We start from the raw sequence: 16,790 nt of genomic DNA, 5'->3' as shown, positions 1-16,790 counted from the left end.
CGTTGTTATAGAACAACAAACCATATTAAACAACAATTCCAACTATATAGCGAAGAAGGAAAATGGTTTTACGGATGGTAGAGGCTACCTTTTGGTAGCGCTGCTACCGAATGGTAGCAGTCGCTACCTTTTGGTAGTGCTGCTACCATACGGAAGCAGACACTACCCTTTGGTAGTGCTGCTACCATACGGTACCAGTTGCTACCTTTTGGTAGTGCTTCTACCATATGGTAGCAGACACTACCCTTTGGTAGTGTTGTTACCATACGGTAGTAGTTGCTACCTTTTGGTAGTGCTACTACCGTACGGTAGCAGCCGCAACCAAATGGTAGTGTTGCTACTATACAGTAGCAGCCGTTACCAAGTGGTAGTGTTGCTACCCTATGGTAGCAGATGCTACCCTGCCACGTGGGGGTTAATATAATTTTTTTTTTTTATTTTTAAATTTAAATACAAAAAACAATTTCCTATGCTGCAACCATCTCACTGGTAAAAAAAATATATTTTAATTTTTTTCAATGAAATATCCAATAAAGATCTTTGTTTATAAATTAAAGCATAAAAGACCCAAATCCAAAGATCTTGGACAAAAATTCAAAAGAATTTTAAGCAAATAGAGAGGATTTGATTCATTTCTTCATTTCTTCACACATAAGAAAGAAAATCTTGGAATCAAACAAAGAGGGCAAATTGACAAAATTTTGTCAGCATAACCCCTCAATTTGAAACAAATAAAAACTTGTAAACATACAGAAAACAAAATCTATTTCTTACTACTCAAATTGAGAAGATTAATCAAAACTAAATTTTGCAAAAAACTTGAAAGTACACAACCAAAAAGATATTGGAAATTTTCTTCAACAAAAAAACATTGATTTGGGATTTAATTAAATTCAAGAGAAAACTACTCTATTTCCAAACCAAACTTTCAAACAAGAATATCCAATAAGATTTAACAATTTTCAGTCTCACACACAGGAAAAAGATCAAAACATTTAAATTTTCATTGCTACAAAAGAGAGAAATCCACCCAACCTGAAAAGTAATTCAGGGAGAAAATTGTAGAAGAGCTTCAATCCTACATACCAATTCCAAAATCCAGATTCCTCCTTCCAAATGGTTTCCAAGTTTTGGTTTTCAAAAAATGTCTCCTTCCCTTCCTGTGAACTCATAGGTAATATAGGAAAAATATTTTCAACCTAAACTTTTAGATTAAAAATTTCCTCAACCAATAGGAATAAAATATTTAAAAAGTAAAAAATCTAATTTCCCTTTTTCTATGACACAATTCTTTTTTAAACAAAAATAAAATCTAAAAGCTAAGTAAAATATCAATGGAAATGCTTTTTATTTATTTTCTTTTCCCATAAGAATTTAACTCAACATTTGCACTAAAATTCAAATAGCATAGCATTTAACTTATTTCTTTTTCAAATAACTTAATACAACTATTTTCACGATATAACATGCAATTTAACCATTTAATTTAACAACTCCATTATTAAATTAATTCAATAAACTCAAGGGATATTAATTAAATTAAATATGCCAACACAAAATAACACAATTCACTCAATTTAAATATTTTTAAATAACTGGAAGCATGCAAAATGAGAGAAGACCATATGACGATTCACAAAACGAAAATACCAAAGCACTATGACTCGCATATTGGTCAAACGGGAAAAGACGACTGACTGACAACACTCACATGAGTGTAACTGCAGGTCAAATTAAGGTCCAAAAACTATCTCCTCCACTCCCATCAGACAAATAAGGGACGCTTAGACCTGTGAAACCAAGTGGAGTCGATACCTCATACCTACCCGGTACTTGTACCTGCAATGTCTTGCATCAAAAAACCACACGTGCATATAGACAAATATATAAACAAACACAACACGCACACCGATGAAGGAGAATCGTGACATTCCCTGTCTCACCGAAGTGAGTGAAAGAAAATCATCCCCTCACATCCCATACACTTGCAAACATGAAACATGTAAATAAAGCATCGTACATATTAAGTAAATGTCAGTTCATGACAGTAATCCATAAAATCACATTTAACATAAATAAGGAAATACTGCATGAAAGCATACACTATGAATCGAATTAAAACATTTAATAACATCGCATAAAGTTTGAATCAAATATAACAATAATGTATCCATTGAACAGTCAACTGAAGTCAAACAAAAGTCTAAAAAAAAAGTTTGATCGAGAAGGGGTACTACATTCTGCTCAGCTATCTCTGGTATTGCACTCTACAGATGGTGCCTCTTCCAGTGGGATCTGAAGTATAGATGATCCTAATTTTCTATCCATAAGTATATTTAAGTTATCGATTAAACAATGGTACTATCTGGTAAATGGAACTGGCTACCTAAGTAAAGTAATAATGTCCCCGCCATGGATGATCGGGCCAGACACTCATTGACAGAGACAAGGATAGCAAGGTAATTGAAATGTTCCTGCCAATTAAGCTTTTTTATTCAAATATTCATTACTTTGGTTAGAAAATATTCCTCTATTGTTCCTAATTATTCCCACCCAACCCATATACGCATCTTGGAAACCTAATCCACCTTTGGCAGTTAGGAAGAATAACCATTGCTTCATATAGTTATTTTTTGTCCTTTTGCTTTTCTTTCTATCACTACATTTCTCCATTCCTCCCCACACTCCTATTAATTAAGGCCCGGACAACCTACTACATTGCCTGGTGGATACTAGGCCGATCGCTGCAGAGATGGAGAGAGAAATCAATAGGTTCCATCATGTCTCAAAACATTGATGCTTCATATAGTTATTTTTTGTCCTTTTGCTTTTCTTTCTATCGCTACATTTCTCCATTCCTCCCCACACTCCTATTAATTAAGGCCCAGACAACCTACTACATTGCCTGGTGGATACTAGGCCAATCACTGCAGAGATGGAGAGAGAAATCAATAGGTTCCATCATGTCCCAAAACATTGATGCATCCATAGTTATGTGGTAGTCCGATTAGTGGACAACACCTCCGATTTCTCTTTGGGTATAATAAGGTTTTGTGAGACCCACCATTATTGTACATTGCCAAGACTCTTTTTCCCACCCGCTTGACGAGGGGAACCATCAACTCCTCTCTTTGCTTCGTTTACCTTTGTCAAAGCCGTCCACAACTAGAGGTTCCTAATTGGCTGGGGACAGGAAGGATAGCCTTGAGCTTCACACTTGCTGCCCTATCCACTATGGATTCGTAATGTGGGCAAGAAAGCAACTGAGGTGGATAATTGAGGATTTCCCTCTTCCTGGTTGGAGCTTCTAGCACTCGCCCCACAATAGGTGGACCAAAATAATTGCGAAATTCAAAAATGATTGGGCATGGACAGTACCCCCCTCCGTCTCGATCTATAGTTACTGCAGAATCTAGGGAATAGAAATTATAGGCGGGTAGGATTGAGAAATGGTTCTTGGAAATGGAATTATTGGGTCAGATAGGGATGTGGGATTACAAGCTTGTTCATATTACTACGCATCTTCTCCCTCACCTTCTTAAGTTGGCTTAGATTTATTATTAGCTGAAACAAGGGAAGTAGCATGCCTCATATACACAATTGTTGAATCGAATGCCATTGACGAATTTGCTTCCTAGCACGCCTACCTATACCTTACTAACTATTTCCACCCCAAAGAATTGACAAATTCATTCTGATTCGTTACCCAAGTCCACCTATATCTCTAATCACATTGATTGGTTCTATACAACCCTACCCACACCTTTATGTTTCAAATTCAGATGTCGAATCAGAGAGAATCAATTCTACTGTTGCTAGTCGAACTTAAGTGGATAGATTAGTTGGCTCTAAAAAATTCATTGTATTAGTACTCATATCACTAAGGATCTCTTCCCTCTGCATATCCAAGTCTCGGGTTGGACGAAGAATTTCATGTTTTTATTGGGATTTGAGAGAGACAGACAATCACCTCTACTATATCTCATTTATCAGAGCCAGTCGAGTATGCGGATACAATAGAATACCCACAGCCTAGTGAGTAAGGACCGAACTATTGACTTGAAGCTCCAACTTCGGGATCAGAGAATTTTGATAGACCTATTAGCTCTGATAGAAGAGAAATGCCCTTAGTTACTAAGCCTTCATCCCCGTCATCAATGGGAACTGCATATCTAAGAACGAGTGTATGTGTTATAACGATAACGAGATCCGAGCCAAGGTTGAGAATGCAGTAACTATAAATGGTATGCGATAGTTGGCTCCTCCTATTCATTCTTCGATGGTCCAAGCATTCTAAGATCAAATAGATTAGTCACTACAGATAGATTAGGGCACAAAGCTTAGTAAGTTTCAATTATATATGTAGATAGAGAAATTGGCGGGCATCTAGTTTCATCATATTTAGTTTCGAAAGCAGATATTGTTATGTAATATATATGCAAGAACTATAGTTGAAGGCACAATAAATGAGATGATCATAGCATAGATCTGATATATATATATTTATTTATTTCTCATCTATCTTTTCTATTATTATCTATATCTCATCTATTCTAGTGAATATATCTTCCTTATATACTTATATCTACAACAGAGGACATGGCCCTTAGATAATATCCCTAAAGTAAAACCTATCTTCTAAAGCTCTTATATTTTACCCTTATTTTCAGTTCACTAATACATATCTCTAAACCAGTGTCTATATACCATTTTTTGACCAACACTTATCCTTGAATATTGTCTATCAAGGAGGGCAATATGGTGTATATGTTTTTTGGTTTCTATATGAAGACTAATGTTGTATATTTTTCAAAATAGGTAAAATACATCATATTAAATGGGATAGGATATGTATAAAAACTTGACAATTGCTTTATTAGTTGCCTCTTCTTGTGAGCAAGCCTTGGCATTCTCAAATCAGCTTTTTGAGAAATATTAAACCCATTTTTTTGCCTGCATAAATGATTATTAAAAATTATAGTACAACTCCATTTGAAATATATCTTGCACACGTGGCACAACTTGTTGACACCCAATCTAAAATTGCATGGTATGGTTCTTTGTATTGCTTTGTGGCCTTTCATACCTTTAACCATTTATAGAAATCTTGATCAAGGCCTTGTGTTGTGTATCTTAAGCTTGTATTTTTTAAAATCCATTTTCAATATTGTGCTTTTTTGCTCTTTGTGTACGTCTTGGTCCTTGCTCGCTACTATGGCCATTTAATTTTGTCAAGAACGAATTAAGTAAACTCTATTGTTGATTGTTTGGCTTGCATGTGAAGTGTTCATTTGGTGTTTTATTGAGCTTCAATTATGTAGTCATATTAGCTTGGTTTTGAAATGTCCAGTCTTTTTTCTTCCTTGTGCATATTTTCCTATTCTAGTGTTGACTTGCAAATGGTAGCGGCCTACAACTAAGGGAACTCTTCATTTTGATGTTGTTGTCCTATGAAAATTCTTATTTGGTGCACTATGCAACCTAATGTAAAGGGCCTTGGTCATTAATTCATTTGGTATCCAGTGTGGAAGTATTCCTTTGAAGATAGGTCATTTAGAAATATTCGTTTGGCCTTGTTAAAATAGGTAAAAAAAAGTGAAGAGATAATAAAATGAAACCATGTGTAATTAGATGATGAGCACACAATTGTACTAAGAGGAGTGGGGTTAGGGGGTGAATCAATATAACAACAATCTTTATTTTTTCAAAATTAATATCATAAGCATATCAATTGCATAATAACAAATAAGATGCAAAAATTATGCAACACAATTATAACACACAACTTACCTGGAAACCCTTACAAGAGAAAAACAAGACAAAATATTGCTTCTATAAACTCTTCTTTACAAAATTTGTAGTCACTAATCCACAAGATACACCAATTCCCTTAATTTATAGGCACCAAGCTACTAGAAGCACCAAACCCACACTTAAGCACCAACTTAGCAAGAGACACCCATCTCTTCTTTAGGAAGCACCAACTTCCAAAACAAAACTAGGTTCCACCTTCTTGGATGTTGCATCTTCAACAAATGATGGATATATCTAACTCCATAAAAATAATCTCTATAATTTGATATATCTTCTATTGGTTTCTCCTCCTTCAATGATCATTATTAATTCTTCAATGGTTATAGCACTTCAACGTTATTTTTAACCAAATATTCAATTCACTTCATTCTTCTAAATCTGCATAGAAATCTCTTATATATATGCATATACATCTCTTTTATGTTTGCATATACTTTTCTTACAATTCTATATGTACCTCTCTCATATGTCTACCTTGATCATGTGTGTGTGTGTGTGTGTTTGTGTATGAGAAAGAGAGAGAGAGAGAGGATTGCTAATATAATATTTTAATCTCCACACTCTATTCTTCTTCAAAATTCATACCCACATCTTATATTTCTATCTTAATGAAAAGATGCAACTCTTAGGAAAGAGACAACCCTTTGAAAGGGTATTGTTCTTTGATAAAAGAAAACTTCTAAAACACTAATCACTACTTTTGGACATTTTAATTATCTTCAAATATTTACTGCGATCTTTATACATATTTTAAATTTTTTATCACCCACTTCACATATTTCTTATGCCAATATGCAATCCTTCTTAAAGGAGATGACCACTTGAATAGTCATGACTTCTTAAAATTCTATTATAAATTTATTAAAAAATCAGCTATAATATTGCTCGTAAATATTTTGTAATGTCTACCTTTAAATTTACTCTAACACTCCTTAAATTCCTTTATAAAATGTGTATTTATACTCCTTAAGATGCTCTTCATATGCTTGAATTTGTTGTTATAGTTGGAAAACCCACTCTTATTAAATGGACTTATTTTTCATTTTCTCTTCTTTTAAATCTACATAAGCTCCTCTTCATAAATACTACACAAATCTGCATAAAAACTTCTTTATAAATCTGCCATAAATGCTTCACAAATATGTGCATGTCTTAGATCTACAATATTCTTTTGTCTAGATATGCAATATTCTTTCATCTAGATCTAAAATATTCTTCATCTTCCCTTCATAATTTTTCTCTTATTCCTCTTCAAGGGTCTTCTTAAAATTTGAATGATATTCTTTTATTGCTACTCACTCATCTTCTTTTCCATATTTCATAACACCTTTTATATCTACATATCCTTATGCATATTCATGAAAAGAGACATCTCTTTGAATAGAGATGACATTTTGAAAGATATCACCTTTTGTTAACAATTATTTATTCTTATTGCCTTTTAAAATGCTTTTATTTATCTTCAAATCAATTTTATTTTATATCATCTTAAATTTGAATAATATTCATCGCGGAAAACTTATTTTATTTCCCATTCATCTTCTATTTATACCATTGCATGGTCTTATGAAGAGAGACATCTCAATAATGTAGAAAGGCAATTCTTCAAGAGAAACATTCCTTGTTAACTGATCTCAATAAGCTTACCAACAATCTTCAATACACCTTTGACATCAATTGCAACCTTCTAATAATATTAGACAATGAAACCTTTCTTAAAATAACTTTCACATCAATGGCAACTTTGTCTTCATACCTTTGACATCAATGACAACATTTTCAACAAAAGATGCATCCCCTTGTCTATTCAACAAAGGCGTGGCTAGTGCCCTAGGTTTTTTTTAATATTGTTGAAGGTGGCCGACATGTTCAATTACTATTGCATTGAATCTAAATGGCTAATAGTGAGGGACCTCATATTTCTCTTGCTCATTTCACTCCTAATTGTTGATCAATGTGAGCCATTGATTGTGGTTGGATTTGAATGAGTTGCAATAGTGTTTTAAAAGTGAATGAGATGCAATATTTGGCATTGTTTGTAGATTCCCATTGGTTAAAAGGGAGAATGTGCATAACTTCTAGGGGTTCCACCCTTGTGATAATAAATGATGGATCTCCATGTGGCATGGTGGTTCAATAATTGTTTAGTCTATACAACTAAGTAGGTGTCTTACTTTTCTTGATAAAATTAATTAAATGGAAGATGTAGCTCAATGATTATTTTCTATTGAATATATTGGTGGAGCTTGACTAAGTGGTGGAACAAATCAAGTACTATCATGTATTATAGTGGGCTTGTTTTATTTATGCAATTGACACCTTCTATGCAACATGTCTTCATTGGAGAAAAATAGTAGTAGGTAATGACCTACATGTTGAATTTCCTTGTTTCACCCTTAGTTGTTGATCTTGAAGTAATCAACCTAGGTTGTCAATTCTTGTGATCATTTGGTTACAAAAGAAAAAGTACATGAGTAGACAAGACAAATGAGAATGGGATGTGTGACATGTCCCTATTGGCTGAAAGGTAGTAAAGTTGTCAATACTTCTTGAGTTCATGATTATTTATAATCATCAATTTGGGTGGTAATGAACCTCCACCATTGGTCCTAAGGGAGAATTCAAATGTTTTATGCTCAAGTTGACTATGAAGGTAAATGAAAGACTTAATGGTTTGTTGTAGTGGCCGATGTGATTTTTGGTCCATGTTGCCATGTATAGAGGAGTTATCAAGGAAAGTAATTAACATAAAATTTTTGCCATCCCTATTTACATCCAATAGCAATTTGACTTTACACTAAACTATGATTGATTGTCACATATCAATGAAATTGGGATACTGAAAGCATTTTGCATGTAGATTTGAAGTATTTTCCCTTGATTTTGCAAAGAAATGTGATCCAACAAAGATTTCCGCCGTTTGCACAAACTTATCAAATTTGATTGTGTTTTTTGCATGATTTCAATGACTTCATGGCTTCAACAAGAGGTTGCAACACATTTAATAAAATATGCCTTCCAACAATGTAGATTGGAATAAGTGCCACCATAATAGAAGTTTTAGGACATCATGGTTGGTTCTATAGACATGTTTCTCTTAGGAGAAAATATCTTTTGGCCATTTTTGTATAGGGTCATCTATAGTATATTTTAGGGTGATCAAATGATTATGTCCAAGCTTGAGAGGTCGGTCGATGGATTGATTTAGGTGAAATATAAAGGCATTTGGTGGAATCCTATCCATAATTGATTGAGAGTTTTAGGTATAACATATATGTCTTTGTGCTTACTATGCTAATCTATTATACTCATTTAGTTAACTATTGTAGTAGTTCTAGATTTTTTTCTTAGTCTTTGAAGAGGCTTTTCAAAACAATAAATGAAATTTATTTGACTAGTTAGAGATGGTTAAAGTATGTTTGTTTGTGTGAGGTTTCTCGAGTCTTTGAATTCCATTCTAGTGAAGTTGTAGCTAGACCCATGGGATCTTGTGTGTATTTTTATTGATCTATTTTAGATTGACGTGAATATTTTCCTCTTTTCTAAGATCAACTATATTTCACAATGAAATAGGCACCAATCACAAATGATCGAATGATTGTTTTATTAAAAATACCCCTAAGGTGAAATAAAGTAGTTTCACATCTTTACTTACATTTTTAACTTATTATCAATATGCTATAAAAGAGGTCTTTAGGTTTGCAATACTAGTAAGCTAGTGTGAGGGGTATTTGGTGACATAATTGGGAGATTCTTACACAAAGGGTGTGGTTAAGTTGTCTGATTCAATTTGTTCTTTGATTTCTTTTTAATTTCCCTACCAATATCCATAAGAACACCCCCCTTAGTCTTTTACTTTCAAAATATTTTTTGATCTTGTTAGTTAGCCAATAATTTTGAAAAGTGTAATGATGTGTCACTCTCATTTAATTTGAATCAACCTATGTTCCTTAGGTATAGATTGCAAATGAATTTTCAAGGGTTTTAATAAACAATTTGGAGCCCTAATGCATCTAATTTCAACTCACCCTACATTTTTTATTTTCTCTTAAATTGTCATAAATTGTAAAAGATGTTTGGTGGTATTAAATTTCCCCTTTGCATAAGCTTGTAAGACAAAAAGAAGAGCATTTGAAAGGGTTACTTATGACTTCACATAGAACACTTTGACATCTAGAAGAAGCCTTAACACCTATTTGGTTTGTTTGTTTAATCTCAACCTCTTCATTAAAATAACCCTCATCATTTCTCATTTTGTTTTAGTAAAGTAAAATATAAATTGCAACATGAAAAATAGAAAAGAATTTGAAACTTTGAAGTAAAAATAATAATAAAAAAATGATTTGAAAAATTAAAATTGGATGCCAATCCTACTTCAAATGATAAAGTGTTGGCACTCTCCTCTCTTCTCACTATTGTTCCATTTTCTTCTCATGATATTGAAAATAATAATATTAAAATAGCAAAATTAATATATATTTTATTTAAACTTGTGCTTTCTTCTAGGCTTATTTTTTTGAAAAGTATGTGGGGGGCACCCTTTTAGTTTGCTAATCTTTTTTCATAGGGGGCTTGGTTCTCTTGTAATGTCCACTATCCTCACGAGAATCAAGGGATGGCATAGTCCACTTGCCTCTTGGCTATTTTTATATTGTTTTGTTTGACCTAGGTATATTTTTAGGCAGCGCTTTATCCTTGAAATGTGTTAGGGAGAGAGATGCTCAAACAAGACATTTAATAAAGAAAACAAGGCTCACTAGGTGATATTGTTGTTAGTTTCGCCTTGTAAGATTTCTGATCATAAGAATTTTATAGGTTGGGTGTTTGAGATACTAATTTGTGTATGGTAGAAAAATATTTTTTTCTTTGAAATCTTTATGCAATTAATTGGAGACATTGATGGAATCAATTGAATTTGTCTAAAATTCAAAATTCATTATTAATCTTGTAGCATGACATTCTATTATATTTATCTTTAAAGCATCGTTCCTTAGCAAACTATTTGATGAATAGGGAGAAGAATGATCATAGTGCGTTCCTTTTAACATCATTTACATGGAACCTACAAGACCTACCATTGAAGGAAGAGGTTTATAATTTTTCATTGAAAGTGTTTTAGAGAGGCACCAAATAATAAGTAATAATTCATAATTGATTAGGGAAGCAAATGCAAAAAACAAAATTCCTATTCCAAATTACTCCAAACCTCAAATATATGTCAATAAAGGAATGAAATCAAAAGCAACCAATCAAAGTAATATTATCAATTGCACTCCAATGTTGAATGATTTTCTCCAATGAGTGTTGGTATGTGGATGCTCCTTTTCTTGAAAGTTACATATTTTGTAGCATGTAATAAGCTCAAAGTGTGATGGATTGAAAATGGATGACAGGTTGCCTCATTTCATAAAATTTTGGAGTGGTCAGTAGTTCAAGATGAATTAGAATATTTCTCTAGGATCAAGGAGAGAATGGAGGGTTGAGATGTACATGTTGGAATGTGGAGGGATAAGATGTGTTTACTAAATTTAGTAAGTAGTTGTGCCAATGAGAGACATAAGGGACAAGTGTCGCTAGGAGTCCTTTATCTTTGGGTTTGGTATAGAGAATATTGGAACCATGAGGACAAGTGTTTCTAGGTGTCCTTTATTCTAGGAATTGGTGGAGGGAATACAAGCATAATTAAATAATAATAATAAATTTAGTTATTTTAACCATGTGCGAGGTGTAAAAATAGTTCTAAATATTAATTATTTATTTATTTATTGACATGAGATGAGATGGAAAGGGGATTTAATTTAATAATAAGATTATTTAATCAAGTAGGAAACTTTAGGTGAAACATCTGGCTGTCTAGCTGATGCGTTTACTTGAGTAGGGCTAGGGAAATATTCAGGGGTCTAAAATTATCAAACGTTTTATATTATTTTTTAAAATAACCCATCTTTCATTGATGTTAGGACCATTTTCTTAGAATCTGAGGAAACTTAGCATACTTTTTAAGTGAATAAAAACACTTTGACTGACCATAATATAAAGATGCCAAACTCTAGTTCTAGTTAATAGACTTTTAAAAAATCACTAATTTTCTAGATGAACTTTTAATTACTTAGATGCATTTGTAGGACAATAATCAAATCACTTAATTTTCAACATTATATGTATGTGTTATTCTATATATTATAGAAATAAAAGTTGACCATATAACATTACCACTGATATAACTCACATGAAACTTAAATAAAAATGGGCAAGTTATATCATGCCATGAATATTATCGCAACACAAGATTGGTGTATAGATGTGAGATATTGTTGAAAAACTATATATAGTTACAACTTTGTCAAAGCTTTCAAAATAACTAGTCATTATTCACTTTTTAAATCAATAAGCTTTATAAATGGTGAAATTACTTAGATCAAAAAATTGGTAATATTTTTTCTATAGACTAATATTGTTTAGTACTTATTCTATGATGAATTGTATGTGTTATCTTATAGATTATAGAAATAAAAGTTGACCATATAACATAACCACTAATATAACTCACATGTAATTTAAATAAAAATGGACAAGTTATATCATGTCATGAATATTATCACAACATAAGAGTGGCGTTTTGATGTGAGATGTTTAAAAATTGTATATAGTTATAACACTATTAAAGCTTTCAAAATAACTAGTCATTATTTACCTTTTAAACTAATAAGCTTTATGGATAGTGAAATTACTTAGACCTATGAATTGATGAGATCTTTCCTATAAACTAATAAGCTTTTGTACTCATTTTATGGTGATCTAATTTTAAAAATGCATTCTTTTATATTTCATGAACAGTTATTTATAGAAAAAATCTAAATGAAGTGTGCCAAAAAAAGCATTTTGGGAAACCTAAATTTGAGCTGATAGAAGAAGTTGGCATGCCTCATGAAAAAAGGTATTTTCTAAATTCTATTTTCATAATGATTATATTGGTACACTCAACTAATATTCACTTACGATTTGCTTCCGTAGATTTCTATTCAAAGTTGTGATAGACATTCCCAATAAAGAAAGCATCTCAATTCAAGGCAAACAAGAAAGAGACCATGCACATGCAAAAGATTCAGCTGCATATAATATGTTAGTGAAACTTCAAAAACATGGACTATGTTCTATTGAAAATTTCAATAATGAGTGTGAATGACATAAATGCCAAACCTCTTCTAAATAGATCAAACATTTACAATTTGTAAGGTCCATTTGTTTTGATCTACCCTTTTTATTATTATTGTAACTAGATGATAATTAGACATAACAACATGATCAATGTCTTGCTATATATATCACATGGTGATTATTACTATTTCATATGGCTATGGTATCTAGATTAGTGGGTAATTAATTATGTTCTTATACTATCATGATTCATATAACATATGGTGTATCTAATTGTGTTGGAGCTATTCATGGCTTATGTGTTATATTATCATAATGATGATTCACTTACATCTTATTTTTGTGAACAAGGTGTGATGGTGATTTGGATTCAAAGGGAGTAAAGACATACAAAAAATCCTTTAATCCAAACATCATACACCTTTGACTATCTAGCATAATGAAAACACAAAGCATAAACAATGCAAAACTCAATGAAGGATTATACCTTCCCTTTTGTGAGATTGGCCCAAGATGTATGGATGCAATGATTTATGTGCATGTTACTTTTTTGCATAGATTATGCTCAAATGAACATGTCCTTGGGATGGTTAATTTATTTTATTGTTGTCCTTTAGAGAAGTCTTTTAGACCTTCAACCATTAGGATGGAGAGTGAGGATTTGTTTGGCAGACCAAGGGTGGAGATTCACTTGTTAGTTGTGTACACTCTCGATGTGACAAACATAGGATGATGGTGAGTTGAGGGTGACAATCAAAAGCTCTCACATGTGTGAGAATGGAAAGCAGAGATCCATTTAGGATCTAAGATGGATGGTTAGGATTATCATTCATAGAAGATGATGTAGTACCTCTCCCTTGATCAGACTTTTTAGATACTTATTTTGACTATGGTTGACTTTTTTAGTGGATATTAGTGGATACATTATGTGGTGATGTTTTATTCAGATATTATACTATGTTGTTTTATGCTTGATTTGAGATTGAGTGGATGATTTTTACGCATTATTTCCTTAGTGATGGTTAGATGTTAATTTTATTGGATTACTAACCACAGACTAACACATTTACTTTATGTGTGAGATATGTTATGTATATGTCATCATGTATGTGTGTAAAGTGTATGGGGTGCAAGGAGATGATTTTCCTTCACTCACTTTGGTGAGACAAAGAACATCACGATTCTCTTTCGTCGGTGTGTCTACTATGTTTGAGTATATATATGTATGTGTGGTTTGGTGATGTAGGAATTACAGGTACAAGGTACTGACTTCACCTGGTTCCACAGGTTTGAGCGTACCTAAATAATTCGATGGAAATGGAGGGGATAGTCTTAAGGCCCTAAGGTTCACCTCTAGCCTTGCTTGTCACTAAGCATTGTCAGTCGTCGGTCAACCTTCCTTTTGTTGATATGCAAGTTGTGTCTCTTCTTTGCTTTGTTGGGTTGCGTGTTATGCATCTATGAATTTAAGTTATTCTCTCTTATGATTTTTAATTAGTAATTAATTATTAATACCATATGTATATTAATAATTAATAAATATTAAGTTTATAAAATTAAATTAGAAATATGTGATTCAGAGCATTTTATGGTTAAATAGATTTATCAATTATTTTATTTTATTAGTTAAAAATCGAATTGTTGATTTATTTATGAAATGTTATATTATGCTTTTCAATTGTTTAAAAATAAAAATAAAAGTTATTTTAACCTTTATGAAATGTTAATGTGTAAATTGATTTTTCATTTTTGAAAAAAAAAAGGGGGAATTCATTTCAAATTTGAAAATTTAAATGAAAAGGTATTGTTTTGAAAAGAAATTAAAATTTTCTATTTTGCTTTAAAAAAATAAAATATGACCTAAACGATATTTGTGAGAAGGAAAATTCTTTATAAGATAAAAATTCTTCAAAACTATTTTCATTCTACATTTTGGGGAAAATTTTTGGGAACTCTCTGTGTACATACATACATACATACATACATACATACATATATACATATATATACATATACATATATAAATTTGAAATGGATAAAGCTAATATTGAGTTGAATATATTAATTGTATTTTTGAGATGACTATTAATTAATGATGTATTTTGGAAACATAGAAAAGTTAGAAAACTTGGTCAAATGTGACTTAGGAGAGAAAAAAATTGTTTATTATGTTTGAGCAAAGGCGTTTGTTTCATTTCTGACTATCTTCACATTTAACTTAAATTGCAAGTCCTTAGTTTTAAATGGAATTAGGCTTTTCTGTTGGTCGGTCATGTGAGTTGACTATGTTTTGTCACTTGAATTAACCTTTGTGTAAGGGCTTGTATGATAAAGTGTTTCCCAGTGATTTTAAACTCCTTAGTGTAACTTTGTTTTGGTACTCTTGCTTTGGAGTTGTTTTAGGAATTTTTGTTTAGTGTCATAAGGAAAAGTGGCTTTCGAGTGGGGGCCACATCCAAAGAGGTTAGCGGGATAACCCCTCAAAAGTTGGTTAAGTAAGTGATAACCTAATAGTATATTAGAGGTTTGAATAGCTAAAACATTGAATAAGATAATTGTACCCCACTAATGGTTGAGTGCTAGTATAGACTCAAGATGTAGTGGGAAGGCCTGGAATGGCAAACCAACAACCTTGTCTTCACGAAAAGATTGTTTGGGTCCACATGAGACTTGGATGGGGTTAGGGGTTTGAGAGAGGTTGTCAAGATAACCCAAGATGGGGGTCGGGACCTATGGAGGCTTGCCAGGATAACCATTCCAAGCTATGTGATGACACTCTTCCCTTATGGTCACTAGTGTGTAGACTTATTTTTATCATCTGGAGTTTTGTTGTGGAGTCATTTTCTATGAGTATATGTTTTATATGAGTTTCCTGATGTTGTGTTTAGACCATGTGTGCATACCTTGTAGGTTGCTAGTGGGTCTTATTTCTATCTCCTAGCACTGTGGGGTGGTTCTTTTTGAGCCACATGGTCGGGTGGTAGTGTCACTTTCCATCGGCTGTGTTTGTTTCTTCTTACGGGAGTTGGATTCATAGGTGTTCCAGTTGCTCTTTGGATTCGATCATTTTGTACTTCCAATTGGATCATATATGTCATCTTGGATCATTCTTTGTATATCTTGGACCTTATATGGTCAGTTGTATTATTTGATGTGTATGCCTTCATGGCAAGATTTAGTTTTAATGTAAACATTATGAGTTCTTTTGAGACAGTGATTTAGTGCAATGTAATATTATTTCAATCTTGAAATGTAAAAGAAATGTATTGATGAGAATTAGATGATTAAATGTATATCTTTTATATCTTTGATGAAATGTAATGGAAAGAATTATCATGAATGGAACTTGGACATGTTAATGATATCTCATACTATTGAATGAAATAATCATTGATTAGAGTAATTGTGTCTTTATGATTAAATCATCTTTATTGGATTAATTAATATTAAGTAATGTTTAGTTTAAATCATGTAAACCATGTTGGGAAACCCTTTAGGAGTTAAGTTAAGGTTTTTGTTGTGTAATTGAAATGTAATGTTAACATAATGCATCATTTAGTTTATTAAAGTTTTTTTTTAAAAATTGTTTACACTCTTTGAAAGTGTTTTAGTTTAATCCCTTCAGGGTTTCCTGGTAGGGCATTACAATTAGTATCAGAGCCCAAGTTTCAACACTGGGTACTCTGGTTTTAATTGAGCCCATCTAACTAGACCTATTGCTAAGTCTTAGTGCTTGTGTCTTCCTTGTTAGTATCCTTGTTGTAGATCTAAACTTTTTCTCTTGTGTTGTTGTTAGGATTATGGTTGGGAAAGGTAAA

General features: G+C 32.3%; 1 protein-coding gene across 4 annotated transcripts in view; it reads left to right on the top strand.

Annotated features, from left to right (window-relative positions):
• LOC131037553 (endoribonuclease Dicer homolog 3) overlaps positions 1–14,378 on the top strand; it is a 178,821-nt gene extending 164,443 nt beyond the window's left edge. For 2 of the 4 annotated variants that reach the window (XM_057969745.2, XM_057969744.2), the window contains 2 exons: positions 12,652–12,751; positions 12,829–13,164. In XM_057969745.2, coding sequence (XP_057825728.2) covers positions 12,652–12,751; positions 12,829–13,000 — 272 coding nt within the window. In that variant the 3' untranslated portion in view covers positions 13,001–13,164. Of the gene's footprint in view, positions 1–12,651; positions 12,752–12,828; positions 13,165–14,259 lie in introns of those variants that run through there. The other 2 variants (XM_059207403.1, XM_059207402.1) reach the window with 2 other exon arrangements.
• The last annotated feature ends 2,412 nt before the right edge of the window (positions 14,379–16,790 follow it).

This window comes from Cryptomeria japonica, chromosome 6, assembly GCF_030272615.1.
Source record: "Cryptomeria japonica chromosome 6, Sugi_1.0, whole genome shotgun sequence".
Classification (NCBI taxonomy): domain Eukaryota; kingdom Viridiplantae; phylum Streptophyta; class Pinopsida; order Cupressales; family Cupressaceae; genus Cryptomeria; species Cryptomeria japonica.
The sequence above is the reverse complement of the archived record's forward strand: the minus strand, read 5'-3'. Positions and strand labels throughout refer to the sequence as shown.